The sequence below is a fragment of the Chiloscyllium punctatum genome, chromosome 48 (genome assembly GCF_047496795.1).
Source record: "Chiloscyllium punctatum isolate Juve2018m chromosome 48, sChiPun1.3, whole genome shotgun sequence".
Taxonomy (NCBI): Eukaryota; Metazoa; Chordata; class Chondrichthyes; order Orectolobiformes; family Hemiscylliidae; genus Chiloscyllium; species Chiloscyllium punctatum.
In genome coordinates, this window is record NC_092786.1 from 52,737,720 (window position 1) to 52,752,886 (window position 15,167).

Sequence of the window (15,167 nt, forward strand, 5' to 3'; positions counted from 1 at the left end):
ATGTTGCAGAGGTGCCGGTGTTGGACAGGGGTAGACAAAGTTAAAAATATACTCCTGATCTATAATCTGATGTTGTGTGATTTTTAACTTTGCGAAAGTGAGTACTGCAGATGCTGGAGATCAGAGTCAAGATTAGAGTGGTGCTGGAAAAGCACAGCAGGTCAGGCAGCATCGGAGGAGCAGGAGAATCGACGTTTCAGGCAAAAGCCCTTCACCAGAAATGACATTCCTGATGAAGGGTTTTTGCCTGAGATGTCGATTTTCCTGCTCCTTGGATGCTCCCTGACCTGCTGTGCTTTTCCAGTACCACTCTAATCTTGATTTTTAACTTTGTCCACTTCAATGTTGCCCTCCACTTTCTCAAATGGAACTTATACATATGACCTTTTGACTCCTTGCTATCCACTGAGCCATAGCTGAATACCGAAATGAAGACTCGAGAAACAAGCTCACTCCCCAAGAAGAACCTTCTTGTGATCAGGGAGCATTGATTCACACAGTATAGGAACTGCCAGTTCCTGTGGAGCAGTACCTCAGCATGAGCTAAACACCTCCAGGATGGCAGGCAAACAAGCGAGAAAGGAATCAGCTTGGGTTTTAAAAACTATAAGAAATTTAACACTTGGCTGGAGCTCCAGAGCTTAGAAATCAATTTTCATGAATTCCTCCCACGCAAAAGCTTATCTTGATTATCGTTAACGTGAAAGATTTTGTTGGCTGATTTTTTATTAACACATTTGAAGATGGGACCAAGACATGTAGAATGCTAGGATTGCAAATTTCTTCTCAATTTCTGCCATTGTTGCTCCTTCAAAAGTCATGAAATGAATTACCAATGAGCTCTCTCCCTGAAAGAACAATGTTTATCTCTCAATGAAACACCATGAGAACAGATTATTTGGTCATTAACAGATGATGGTGGGAGCCTGTTGTGTCCAAATTGGCTGCTACATTTCCTGTGTTACAACAGTGGCTAGACTTCAACAGGTACTCTCTTGCCTGTGAAGGATGTTTTTGGATATCCTGAGATTGCAGGAGGTGCTAGAGAAATGTAAGTTCCTGAAAGAAATTTCAATTCAAATTTTAATTTTTTAAAAAAAGGAGAAAGAAACACACAGGCTGAAAGAGAAACAGAAACTGTTGTGAACATACAGTTTGTACCTGGAACTGGAAAGATAAAGCTTCATGTTTTCAGAACTCAATTGTACTACACAAGATTAAGGTCAAACAAAGGCTGCTTATCAAAACCACTCTGTGTGAAAAACAAGTCAACAGAACAAACGCAAAATAAAATCTATGGGATAGTATTTGAGTCCTGAGGGGTGGTTTTGAGTTTGTCGGGAGTGCTGTGTGGAACATGCGAAATATTTTGCATCATTATCCTACAAGAAAGGACAATGTGTCTTTACTGAAGATACAGAGTAAAAGTTTGTCAGGGGGTGGGGGGGAGGTTTGCACTGGCAAAGAGTAAACTGGTTGAGGGATGTCAGCACCTATGCTATAAAGACGAGCTCAGAATAGAATGAGTTGCACAGCACAGATTTCCATAAGATATTGATATAGACAGATAACCTTAATGTTCATTGTTTTAGCTTCCACCATCTGTCAAATGCAGATACTTCTGTTTTATTATCAGCTTATACTAAACACATTAACACTGGAGAGTGTGATTAAAATATGCCCTTGACTGATGGTTAATTATATGAAAATATGATACAATTTAGCTTTAATGTTCTCATCACTTTAGATGCCTTTTCTTAATTAAACTAATTGAAAACACCTCAACCTCCAGCTGCACTTCACTCCCATGTTCCTGATCTTTAGTCATTGAGAGAGTGCGGTGAGTTTGAGAATCTGCTAATGGCTTTGCTCCTCGGCTTGATCATGGAGCCTATTCACATGTTCACTGGGGATGTGCTTTTTTAACCCAAATATAGTATTTGCCTCTCTTCTGAGGCTAGCACCCTGACCTGATACCACAGGCACATTGCTTTCACTCCCACGCTTACAGCTTCTGTGATGGCTGGGCTCCACACGCACTAGAAGTGTTAGACAACAGGACCAACAAATGAAAACAAAATAGTATGGATGCTGAGAGTCAAATAAAAATAGAAAATGTTGGAGAAACTCAGCAGGTCTGGCAGCATCTGTCGAGAGAGAAAGAATCAGTTTTGGGTCCTGTATGACTTAGAGTTGAGAACATTTCCCTCAGAATTAGAGAAAAAATTAAGGACATTTTGCTTCAATTTAATAAGTTTCCACTTGTTTTCTAACCCGTGTTGTCATCCCTTTAAAAGAGACATTTTGTTCACTTATTTTGATGCCAATTATGTCAATCTAATTGTGATTTTATGAAAGATTTAGTTACACATCTGGATTACCAGAGATGCAAAACACTCGTACAGAGATCCAGAAGAGGTCACAGATATTTAGCTGCTTGGCAATTAGCACTGTGGAGTTGAACATAATTCAATCCTTCATCAGTGATGCATAATAAAGTTGAACACAGCTGGTAAAACAGATATTAAACATCAGCCTGCAAGTATGCTTACTTTTCCCATCACAAAGGATGGTCTGTTTTATTAAATTTAAATAAGTTTATTCTCCTTTCCCACAAACATTATACATTTGGTGTTAGTTGTCAACAATGTAACAAAAATAGAAAATCTTAAACCTGTTACAGTCGCATGTAGAATTCTCAACATTTAACGGCATTTGATAGCCGAGGGAACCACAAGAGTTCAATTTTAGTGCAGTTATCTTGATTGCAGCTTTAAGTAAAAACAGAATCAACTCTAAGAACACAAAATACATTCCACATAAATCCTAAATTACATATTTCAGACAATACCAAAAATACAAAATAGCTTTAAAGCTGGGCTGAATTGCTTTATAGAAATTTCTGACTGATTAAGATACTTGAAACACAGAGGTTACTTAATTCCATTTTTCTAAACTATTTAAAAGCCTAAGACTGTACTTAATCACAAGACAGCTTTGCACCTACAGTACATTTGTGGTGTGAAGCTCGATCTGACTTTTAAATGACCCAAAACTCCCAAGATAAAATGATTACAAATTATTCCACTACAATCCTAGATTTACACTCCAAATTCGTAGTGCAAGGCAAAACTGTTTCACTCCAACAGTATGGGTTGCATCTCACTACATTCTCCATGAACCAGGGTGTTGTGTCAGTGTGTGACAGTCCACAGCAATTCTTCTTTTCAAATTTACTTATTTATTTTTAGCGCTAATTGAGATCTGGGCTATTAGTGTTGCAGAGTGGAAGGCTGTTCATGTTAAAGCCATATTACCAGCATGCATCAATCCCAAGTCAAGCATCACCCAGGGAAAGATATGAAATGAAGCTCTTCTGCTCAACTGTTTCCAATATTAGAAGGTCACACCAACCTTCATCAATGTAACAGGTTTCCATTCAGGACATCACTGTGTCTTTTAACCCGAGTGAGATTGCCAAATTGGCATGGACCCCCTGGTTTCATGGTTCTGTCCCTCACTGTAACTGTGTTGGAGGTAGTTATCATATTTCACGTCACATTCTCCTTGCTCCACACCTTTAAGGCACAATTTCTCAAAACCAAAGGCCACGGAGGTGTTGAAATGATCTGCAACATTGGGTGGGTGTGCCTTTGTGCATACATTTTCTGATCACATTGATTTAGTTTTAATTACAAACCCCCAAATGAAACTACAAACATTTAAAAAAGATTTTGAACATCAACATTTTACAAATACAGATTGAAAAAAAAATTACTTCAGATAAAGGTTATGGCTTTATATATAGACTGTCCATTTTCACAGCCCAGAATCCCCTATGGTTCCTCAGGCAGCTTTTTAATATGTGCTGGTGTACTGCCTCCAATTTCCATAGCCTGTAGCCCAAACTAATTACTTTGCACATTGTTACTAAATTAAAATATCTTAAATCTTCATGCACTCATGGGTCGTGCTTTTACTTCTGAATCTGACCATGGGTTGAAGGCCTATTCAAGATACTAAACATGAATGCTTTACCATAGTACTGAGGGAGTGCTGCACAGTTAAATGAACTGTCTTACAGATCAAGCATTTCCTGAGGATAAATGTATGAGATCCCACTACACTATTGAAATGAAATTCAAGGGCATTCTCCCCACTGTCTGGTCAAAATATATCCCTCAATAACTATCAATAAAACGCCTGAGAACTTGCTGTGTATAATCTAGTGACTGCCTCTCCTACATTACAATATGCCATTTCAAAGTACTTCATTGGCTCTAAGGCATGTTAGGACATCCTGAGGTTACAAAAGGCACTGAATAAATGCCACCTTTCTTTTCCTTCAATGCATCTATGCTATTCACATTAACTTCTTGAGACATTCCTCACCTTCATCCTGTTACGTGCATACCTGGCTTCCCCTTAAATGGACATGTGTGTGACTCCCCTCAATCAGTCCTCATGAGAATGAGTTCCACATTCCCACTACTCTGGGCAAAGACATTTCTCCTCAATTCCTTAACAGATTTATTGGCTACTATCTTATATTTATGGACCTGAATTTTGAAGGCACAAAAAAAACTATATGTGAACCATTAAAAATACACACATTGTATATTTTGCAACAATCCATGTTACAGCTGTGCTTACACTAGTAATCTGGATTTTTTTAAAACAACTTTGAAAACCTCAGACTTACTCCAAGAACCTGTTTTACAACAAACAAAGGAACAATTTCTGGATTTAATCATTTGTTCTGTATCAGATCGGAGCACATACTCAGATCTGTACTTCTGATATTGCTACACAAAGGGTGCTCCATTTGCAGTGTGGCACCTGTAAGGGTATTTTGCATAGCTAGCTGACCCGATTTCAGTTGCTAGTTCAATGTGAACCTTCCCTAGCATGTACAAAGCAGTCATCAGTGGCAAACTTATCTCAGTTTGGTTGATAACTTTCTAGGATTGTCTTGCAGCATTCAGAAATGAAGTTTTAATCTCATGGATTATGAGCAACACCCCTGAAAAAAATACAGACGTCCAAAACTATTGTGTGGCTTTTATCTATGTTTTCTTTGAACACTTTTGCTCATTAGAAAAGGGAGAGAAAGGTCCTTTGACTGGTTGAGGGGGAAAGGCTATAATGTCAGGATCTAGCAAATCCAGATGCCGAGGCTAATGATCTGTGGCAAGCGTTCAAATCTCACCAAGGCAACTGGTGATATTTCAGTTCAGTTAATAGTGTTTAATGCCGCAGCAATAGGATTTGCCACAGAGATAGTGTTTGTTCCCACTTTAGTCTGTAAGGTCCAGGCTACGTTCCCATCATGATCTGACAGGCATAGACATACATCATAAAAACCCAAATCTTCAGGAACAATTTCAGAAACAATGGAACCTGACGAGATGACTGCCAATGCTTACCATCACATCTTTCGAGGCATAGGTATATAGATAATCAAGCCAACGGAATTTATTCCCTTTAGTGGGAAGGTTAGTGACCAGGGGCATAAATTTAAGGTTAAGGGGCAGGAGGGTTAGAGACTATGTGAAAAAGACCTTTTTCCTCCAGAGAGAGGTAAGAACCTGAAACTTGTTGCCTGTGAAGGTGGTGGAAGTAAAAAGCCTCTTAACATTTAAGAAGTATTTAGATGTACACAAGGCACACAAAACCATGAGCTCAGTGCTGGAAAATGGGATTAAAATAGTCAGGTGATTGCTTCTAACCTGCGGAGATTGATGGGCTGAAGGGCCTTCTTCTGTGTCGTAGAACTCTATGGCTATTTTAAAACCATCAGATATATTTTCACATAGAGTGATAACTCTATTTGGTAGTGCTTGAGAGTCAGCAATTGTAATTTCCAAGCAATGGAGCATTGATGTACCAATGCAGTACCCAAGAACTCATCCTAAAGATGAGATTTTAAACCAGTTCCTATCAACTGGTTCTGAACTGCATTAAAGATCTCATGTAAGGGAGTCCTCCCAATGATCTGATCAACCTTCATCCTCAGCCAATACAGTAAAAACAGACCTGCCCCACGTTATCGATGATTGCTGGATTTTGCTGTATGCTAAATTGATTCTGCATCTGTGTAAATGGGAGAGGATAAAGTACAAAATAAATCGCAGGCGAGACATGAATGGTGTCAGCACGTTGCTTTGATTTCACCATTTTACAGGCCAGCTGGAAAAGGTGTGGCTTCCTGTGGGCCAGGCGTTATCCCATACTTTGTGCCAAACTCAAAAGGCTCGGAGGCCAATCTGTGTTGTTCTACCTTCAGTTTTACTTTACAAAGTAGTGTAAAAAGATGCTAAAACATTTCCTGCCCAATCCTCTGTCTTCCCACTCTGCCTCCCCACAAAAAATTACTCCAGTTACTACTTCAATGACTTTTCAAACAATAAAACACTCTCTACAATATTGTTGGGTGAAGGCTTTGGGCTTTAATTTCTGTTTGTTCAGTAGAGTAATGGTTAATTAACTAAAAGCGACTGACTCAGGAGGTTTTAGGATCAAGCAAACTGAAATATCTACAGGCACTTCTCCCTAGATTAGAGAACTGAGAAAGCACTCAAAAGCATTTTAATCTATTTGCTGTGTTTCTAATGAAAAAAAACAGCTGCTTCAGAAGCCATTAATAGCGGCTGGTAAACCAGTTCTAGTTCTCATGATTAATCAATAATGTTTTAACCATAATTATGTTTAAAACACCCCTTATAATTGTATCCAATTGCTCTGACAAAACAGCACCAGGTCCTTTAGACGAGGCAACATGTTAAAGCGCTGTAAAGTATATTAATAGCTGCAAAGTATTCTTTTCATAATATTTTGCAACCAAATGTGCTTTTTGTTGTTTTACTTTGTGCTCACTGAATTGACCGTGAACATAATTTATGATTCTAGGACCAAGGGGCCAAAGATGTAGTTCTCATTCGAAGGGTTGGGAGTAGGTTGAGCGGAATGATTTTTCACCCAGAGAGAGTGATGGGTTCTGGAACTCACTGCCTAAAAATGGTGGTCTCACATTTTAAGAAGTCCTGGACATGCACTTGAAGAGCTGCAAGGACAATGGACTCTGAGTTCGAAAGTGGGACTAAATTGGGTAGCACTTAATTTTCAGGCACGGATAGGATGGGCTGAATGGCTGTGGAAATCTATGAGGCTGTCCCAGGGGATACAACATTTTCTATTTAAGGCACCCAGGATAGAAACCTGACCAGAAAATGAGTGAAATCCAGATGCAACCAACCCTGGTATAAACACTGCCCGCAAAGCTTCACAGTCAATGGAATCGTTATTGGATAGAGCCACATAACAGACAGCGAATCCAAAACTGCACAAAACAAATTCCTACTGCATTGTGTTCGCTTCAGATACAGCACGGTGTAAGGGAGTTCACTGTCCCATTTTAACATGCCTCAAATCTCAAACACAGTCATGTGTAAGTGTAATAAACCTTTCAAGGCCCGGGGGAACTCCAAAATAATCTCCTCATGGAGCTTGTAGCGTTCTCCTTGGTAACAGGCAATGGCAACTGGAACTAATCACATGAGCCCTTCAGAAAGCAGACTGGGGTTGAAAAGGGGTATTGTCCATCCTTCTATGCCAGGAGACTCAGGTTCAAGTCCCACATGTTCCAGAATCATAAAATCCCTACACAGTATGGAAGCAGGCTATTTTGTTCATTAATCCCCACACCAACACTCCAAAGAGCATCCCAAGTACTACCCTAACCCTGTAACCCTGCTTTTCCCATGGCCAATCCACCAAACATGCATGTATTTGGACAGTGGGAGGAAACTGGAGCACGCAGAGGAAAACCATGCAGACACAGGGACAACATGCAGACTCCACACAGACAGTTGCCCACAAATGGAATTGAACCAGGGTCCCTGGCGTGGTTAGGCAGCAGTGCTAACCACGGAGCCACCAAGCCGCCCTGTGTGTAACAACATTGCTAAACAGGTTGAGTGGAAAATATCTCAGATTGATAACTGAGGATGGATCTACAGGGATGGATCTATAACAATGTCTGTCCTGGTACAATGTGAATCATGTGTAGTGGCTCTATTTTGCTGTTTAGCAATAAATGATGTTCTTTTTCAGTTAGGCTTCCTGAGTTAATACAGTAATTGTAACATTTCTCCTCCCATTTCTTGCACCAGCTATCGGATAGCTGATGGGAAGAAATCAGAGTTTTCGTGAGGTCAGGTACCAATTTAAATTAGGGGTGAAATGTTCCACAGTATCTGGATTGCCCAACCTCAATTCAGGTAGAACACTTGAAAGCAAGGCGACTTTAATTACAATATTCTCAATAGAATTTGAATTCAAATTCAAGGTTAGCATCTAAAAACCTTTATAATAGATACATTCAAAACTTCCATTTTTTTGCTGATGGGCAATCAGATATATATTACCATCACCATTCATCACATATATATTTCACCATTCATCTCATGGACTTTCATACACCACTGATTCTGAAATTGTGCTCCTTGTGGGAAAATTATCTAATTTTCAATATAATCAATCATTGTACTAGACGTGTATTGTCTTTCAATTAATTGACTGTTCCAAATATAATCAAATACTTCATTCTGTGAAAGTAAAGCACAACCTAAAAAAATTGCTTCTGGTTGTTTTAAAGATTTTTTTCTCACCTGTTAGCTAAAATCTGCGCTAATATTTCCTTTCAAGCACTTGTCTTATGGAGTATTCTGTTAAATATCGGTCCATGCTTGAGATGCAGTAAGGGATAGATAGATATTTGCCTTATTCAGTGAAGATTGGTTCACCATTCTTAACCTAGACCCTGGAATTCTGCTTAAGACCAACAACAAATTATTAGAAATGAAATGAAATGCTAGAACTGTACCTTGACTTTGCTCAGAGTGTCGGATTTGGGCCCTTGACCTTCTAAATCAGGTATTGCAATCAGTTGTGAGGTTCACTTTCTCCATGGGTAAACATCTATACATTGGCTGTGGGTGTCACATCCACACAGTATTTCCTTATAGAGTTAAGTGCCAATATGTTAAATACACACATTCTCCTGAGTTCCAGCCATTGGGTTATACTTCAGGAAACTGGGAATCTGCTCTGTAAAATTATGTTCCTATTCAGATTACGTGACGTACCCTATCATAGCCAATCAATTGCAGTGTTGGAATCCCAGATTTAAAAATGTGGAAAATGTTGCATTTAGTTTCTCTCCATCAACACTCCCAGATGCAGTTTGAAAACCCAATTAACATGGTTCCCTTATAACATCACAGTAACATGAACAGATCTGGCTTTGAGCTGTAGTTCTTTGCATTATATTCTTAGCAATAGTCATTATACATTCTCTCCCAAATGAGGGTTTTAGGCCAGAGACAAATGGCACAGGGGCGCTACATATCTCATGCCCAGTTTTAGCTTTTGCTTCACAGGTCATTGAAAGTCAGACATTGTTGAAAAATTCAGAGAAAAATGTGTTGAAGATTTCTAAACAAATATACTAATTTATGATTTTCAAATAATCTCTATCCTCCTTATCAAGCAAGTGGTTGAATCAACACTTTACAAACTCATTACAATGTTTCCAAATCCAATTTCATTCTCTTCCAGGATCTAAAGTCTATGGATCCTCTAATTCCATCAAAAATGTACGACCTTACAAAATCCTGCTGTTCCTGAATCAATATACCTTTATCTAAAATAAAACAAGGACCTGTGGATTTGAAACACATAAAAACAGAAATTGCTAGAGAAACTCAGCAAGTCTGACAACTTTGGTCGAGAGAGAAGCAGAGTTAATGTTAACTCTGTTTCTCTCTCCACATATGCTGCCAGACCTGCTAAGTTTCTCCAGCAATTTCTGTTTTCTGTGCCTTGATCTATCTCACCATTTCTACTTTAAAAAAAAATCTTTGCTGGTAAGCTGTGCTGTGATCTTCACTGATCACCTCACTCTCTATAAAAAAAACAATTCTTTTGTTCTCTGATCAAATTTACCTTCTCAAGGCATTGGGTGAGGGGAAAAGGAGTTTAGGATTGAGGGAGGAGAGACGTTGATCAACTAAAAACACACTCTAACCCCTACTTTCACATTATTCGGGCAATTGAAGCATCAATGGGACCCCAACGCTGAAGACGTATCACCCTGACATAAAGCATGGTTTTGATTCCACAAAAAAAGACATTGAGATCAATGTTATATAGACTTATATAGCGAGTGTTATGTAGTGCATCTATTCAGCCTAAGCAGCTTGTCCTGCATCGTTATCACTTGTAAAAGTAGTGGCCCTAATCCCATTAACTCATTTGGTTCCACTAGTCATTAATCCCATTGCCCTCAACCTTCTGTGGGATCCAGCCTTAATGGTTGACACTGAGTTTATTTCAGTCAGTAGTGTTCTGTGCATCTCTATGTAAGATAAACATTTCTCCTGATCTCTCAAGACTAAATCATATATCTGTCTCCCTTCATTCTGAACCCCTCATCCAATGGAAATAGTCCATTTCTATTAACCCTGCATCATTAACTTAATGATCAATATTTTCAAAATGATGCATAGTAGTTTACGTAATATATCAGCACAAATGTAAAGATATCCAGGAATTCCTTTAAAAATTACATAAGGATTGATATTTCCTGCAACTATATTAACAAGGAAGTCAGTCATCGAAGAATGATGGGTGCCTTGACTTTTCGCAATCGGACTTACATTAAGGAATTGAAAATGCAAACTTCACTTCAGTGCTTTGAGAAAGAGAGCTATGTGGAGCTTATTCCACATGCACATGAGTCTGGCACAGATTCTGTGCCAATTTAACTTATACAAAACATACGACAAATCAATGGGCTGTGAAAAAAAATTGGCATCCTTCTCATAACAACCCTCTCACTTTGAAATGACAAAGCAATTTGGCATAAACATTTTAAAACTTCGGATGCTAATATCCACAGCACAGCAAACACCACACAGCATTTAAGGGAAAAACATGAGGGGAGAAAGGCACAGAAGGATACCGTAATGGAACTGGTTAAAGAACAGCATGGGAGGAGGCTCATAAGAAGCATAAACACTGTAAATGTTAGGTCAAACTATGAAATCGCTAACCTTTATTTCTAATAATATATTTAATTTCAAGCTCTATTTCCCACTTGGACTGTCCCATTAATTGGGTTTGAAGTGATGAAGGTCCAGTTTACCACTTGGTCCAATTACAATTCCTCTCAATTATGAAGAGAACATCAGTTCAATGAAGTTGTACAGCATGATATTACTTTCTCAAGGCTAAACATGTTTATGTTAAATATCTGTTCATTGAAACAAACCATTCAAAATGGATGGAATAGATTTTCTGCTAAAATAATTGTCACCCTCATATAATTACAACTCCAATTATTTGCTTTGTTCTTGTTTTGGGTAAGATTGTTAAATTACTATTTCCTACGTTGCACTAAGAACTTCATTGGCTGGAAAGTGCCCTGAGGGCTTCCTGAGTTTACGAAAGAAGTTGTATAAAAATGCAAATCTTATCTGACCAATTCCTTCCAACAGGACTACATTGGAAGGCTTGACTATTTATGATTTTTTAACCTTTTCCTAACAAATGCTTCAGTTTTTCGACCAAGTTTGCACCATCACAATCAATGAACTGAAAAAAAAGACATCATTTTTGAGCTTTTGTAATCCAATTGCCCTTAGCCTTCTCTTCTCTAATGAAAACCATCACAGCTCCTCTGAAAACAGGAGAACTTAATCCCTGGCACTATTCTAATAAATCTCCTCTGCATCCCCCTCCAAGGCCCACAGAAGGAACATGTGATGGACATTTCTGAAACTTCAATCCTGGTCTGCAACATTCAAGGAAGTGACACCAATTTGTTAGTCTGAGGTTGAAATGTAACAATATTGAAGGATTCTTAGAAAAAAAAGACTGGAAATGTTTTTGGAAGACAGGAGGGGAGCATTCTTCTGAGAAAAAGCAGAAATTCTCTTTCATTTTAGAATCATTTCTTGTTAATTTCTCTCAATGAGATAAGCTTAGGAAGTCTTTGTCATGCAGCCAGCTCATAGCGATGAGAAGTTTCCTCCCACTGTTTTCAAGAAAGTTAGAAGCCACACAAGAAACCTTTTGGGAATGTTAAAATGAAAGATCTCTTTCCAGGCATTTCAGGAAAGGGCAGCAAGTATGTGAACCAATTTTCTAGAGACCACATTTAGACATTGATCTACAGGCTTAGATGCAGTGTCAAATTTTAAAATTCTCTTTAAAAGTTCTTATACCCTTGCCTTCAGACACCTTTCCATGGTCTCTCTTCCTCACTCCTCTCCATCCTGGTAGCCTCCTGAATTCTATAACCCCTCCACAAATTGTGTTCTTCCAACCCCTGCCCCTAATGATAAATGTCAATGGCCCAATTTACTATCAACTGCTTTCGTCCAGCTCCCTTTGGCTTAAGCGCTGAAATTCCTCGCCAAACAGATCAAACTCTCTCTCTCTCACCTGAAGCTATGTAGCTTGAACTTTGACCAAGCATTTGGATCTGTTCTAATATCTCCTTTTGTGACTAGATACAAAGGCTTGTTTGTTTACATTCGTGTGAAGCACTTTTCGATGGTTTTTGTTACAGTGCTAAGTAAAAGTAAGTTGTTCTTGTAAAGCTCCCAACACTCCCGCTTCAACAATGCTTTAATTTCCCATGGTCTGGTTTAGACTGGCCACACAGACCACCCGTAACCCTCACAATTAAGACCTCATTCTAAACATGGCCATCGAGTAAATACAGAGGCCACAGAAGGTCACCTGGGCTCATGGTTTTCATGTCACAGGTTATTCCCAGAAGGAGAAACCAGTAAAATGCTTGGAAACACTCCGATATATGACATATTCAGGATGAGTCAGGCCACTCACATGTTTTACTGATTCCTCCTTCTAGGATTGTGTCAGCAATGGCACCACGATCCTGACCTTGAGTCATGTTCAGAGACTGGTCGAGGGTCAGAGTGGTCACCCACCTGCAAGCTGCTGATAGCCCGCTAGGGATAACAGAATGGAGTCACTTCTCCGCACTGCCTGGGATTTCCAGTCAATGTGTGTGGCCAGCCCAGATCAGCCCTAGGTTTGTTCAGGCTGAGGTGGTGGTATCAAGGGGTGGTATGGTGGGGGTGGGTGAGCTGCTGTGTGATCCCACAAGAAACTCCACTTCTATCCCCCCCCACCATCTGCACCATTGGACTGCAGCTGCAATTTCTGGCAGCTTCCTTACAGGTTTGAGGGGCAGGGTGGGAGAGGTGGTGTAATTGCCCCTCTATGTTATGCTCACAGCCTGGCAGCATTGGTCTGTTCTGATATGTATTTATATTTAAAAAGATCCACATCTTTTCCCTTCTCTGACGCTCAACTCCCACCTTGGCCAATGGGACTGCCAATCTGCAAAGAGCTGAAGGGCGTCCCAATAGCCCTCCACACTCAGTGGCCCCCCTCCCCCACCCAGTTGGTGGAGAAGCCCATTCCCCTTGGCCTTTAATCAGTGGAAACTTTGAAGATAGTGTTGGAGATGTGAGAAATGACCCTGTCCTCAATGGAGTTACAGAGAAACACTGGGAAACCCAGCAGAAACATTTAGTCATGCGATTGGTTGCCGTGCCTGATCTATAGTCACAACTGGGGCCAGATTGAGGTCACTGCAGCTTTTCTTTTCAAAATCATTCACAGGATGTTGGCATCATTAACTACGCCAGCATTTATTGACTATCCCTGAAATGATGGACGATAAGATTACAGCTCTAATGGTGATGACATAGTTCAACACCTTACCTCTAAATCAAATGTCCCAGGTTCAAGTCCCACTTGCTTCAGAGACCTGTAATGAAATCTCTGAACAGGTCAATTCGGAAATATTCTTAAAGTAAGGTTAATAACTAATCCCTAATCAGCCCTATGACAAGGGTCTATTCATCTTCCTAAAACTCTGAAATCCAGTCCTCTGAGAACACAATCTACATCTAACCTAGAGGAAAGGTGCAATGATGTATTCCATGATGGAAGTGCTTATTGGGTACCAGCGATCAAACATGGGCAGCTGTAGTTTAACTGACCTTCCACTAGCCCCAAGGGCCATCTTCTAACCACAGTAAATAAACACCCGCACTGTCTAATATTAATATCCACATCATCAGACACAAGCTTATTAAAGATTACTATGTACCATTAAAAGGCACAGCCCGTTATTTGGGAGACATGTCCAATTTAAACAGGAGTGTACTTCATTTCTTCCTACGTCACCATAGCGACAGCTGAAGGGTTAGTCTAATCATTCTCACTCCTTCAAGACTCTCGGCCTCTTCACCAGCCGGGTCAAGAAGCGTGGTGTGGCGTCCTCATCCGCCTTGAACTTCTCATTCAAGTATTCATATCTCAGTTCAGGCAACTTTGGTGTCCAGTACAGAGCCAGGGAGAATAGTGCAATGATCAGGAGGTTCAACACAAGGGCAAAACCAAGGGCACCTATGGTGCCCATGAAAGAGGGCAATGGTGCATGAAGTGAGAGCCAAGAGTGGCGCAATGTCATGTCCATTATGATCGCCTCCATTTGGAAATGAGTACCGATGATTGCACAGATGTGAAACAGCTGGTGGCTATGACCTGGAAGGAATACATTGTGAATGGAGACGGTCATAAAACTTGCAAACCTGAAACAATAAACTCAAAAACATATTATCAATGAAAAAAATGTTGCAAGCAGACGCATTTGTGTTCTTACTTTCTCACACACTGTTAACTTACTACCTGTGGGGGGAAGGAAAATGATCTCCCAGTGATTTGCCATAGAGGCACATCTTCCCAACATAGAAAGCACTCTATTAAAGATGTAAGACCTCTGGGCATTTGAAAGTGAAAGTGAATGCTAATGGAATGGTTCAGAATATAAAGAAGGAACAGCCATAATTCTGTACGTGGAGAGATTCCAAACTCAAATGTGCTTTTACGGACTTAGAATCATATAATTTTATATCCATTGTGTAGGTACTAGCTCCCAAAAGAGCTACCCAGCTTGTCCTGTTCTCCAGCCCTATCTCCATAGCTCTCTAACTTCATCCCTTTCAAACCTGTGGAAGTTAAGCACTGCTTAAGCTCAAAAAGAGGCTTTAGGTGCAGGTCAT

At 39.8% G+C, this 15,167-nt stretch overlaps 1 protein-coding gene across 7 annotated transcripts in view; it reads right to left on the reverse strand.

Moving 5' to 3' along the window:
• Positions 1-2,548: 2,548 nt before the first annotated feature.
• Positions 2,549-15,167, reverse strand: part of paqr5b (progestin and adipoQ receptor family member Vb) — a 92,982-nt gene continuing 80,363 nt past the window's right edge. For all 7 annotated transcript variants that reach the window (XM_072565237.1, XM_072565231.1, XM_072565232.1 and 4 more), the window contains one exon: positions 2,549-14,649. In XM_072565237.1, the coding sequence (XP_072421338.1) occupies positions 14,324-14,649 (326 nt within the window). In that variant the 3' untranslated portion in view covers positions 2,549-14,323. The remainder of the gene's footprint in view (positions 14,650-15,167) is intronic.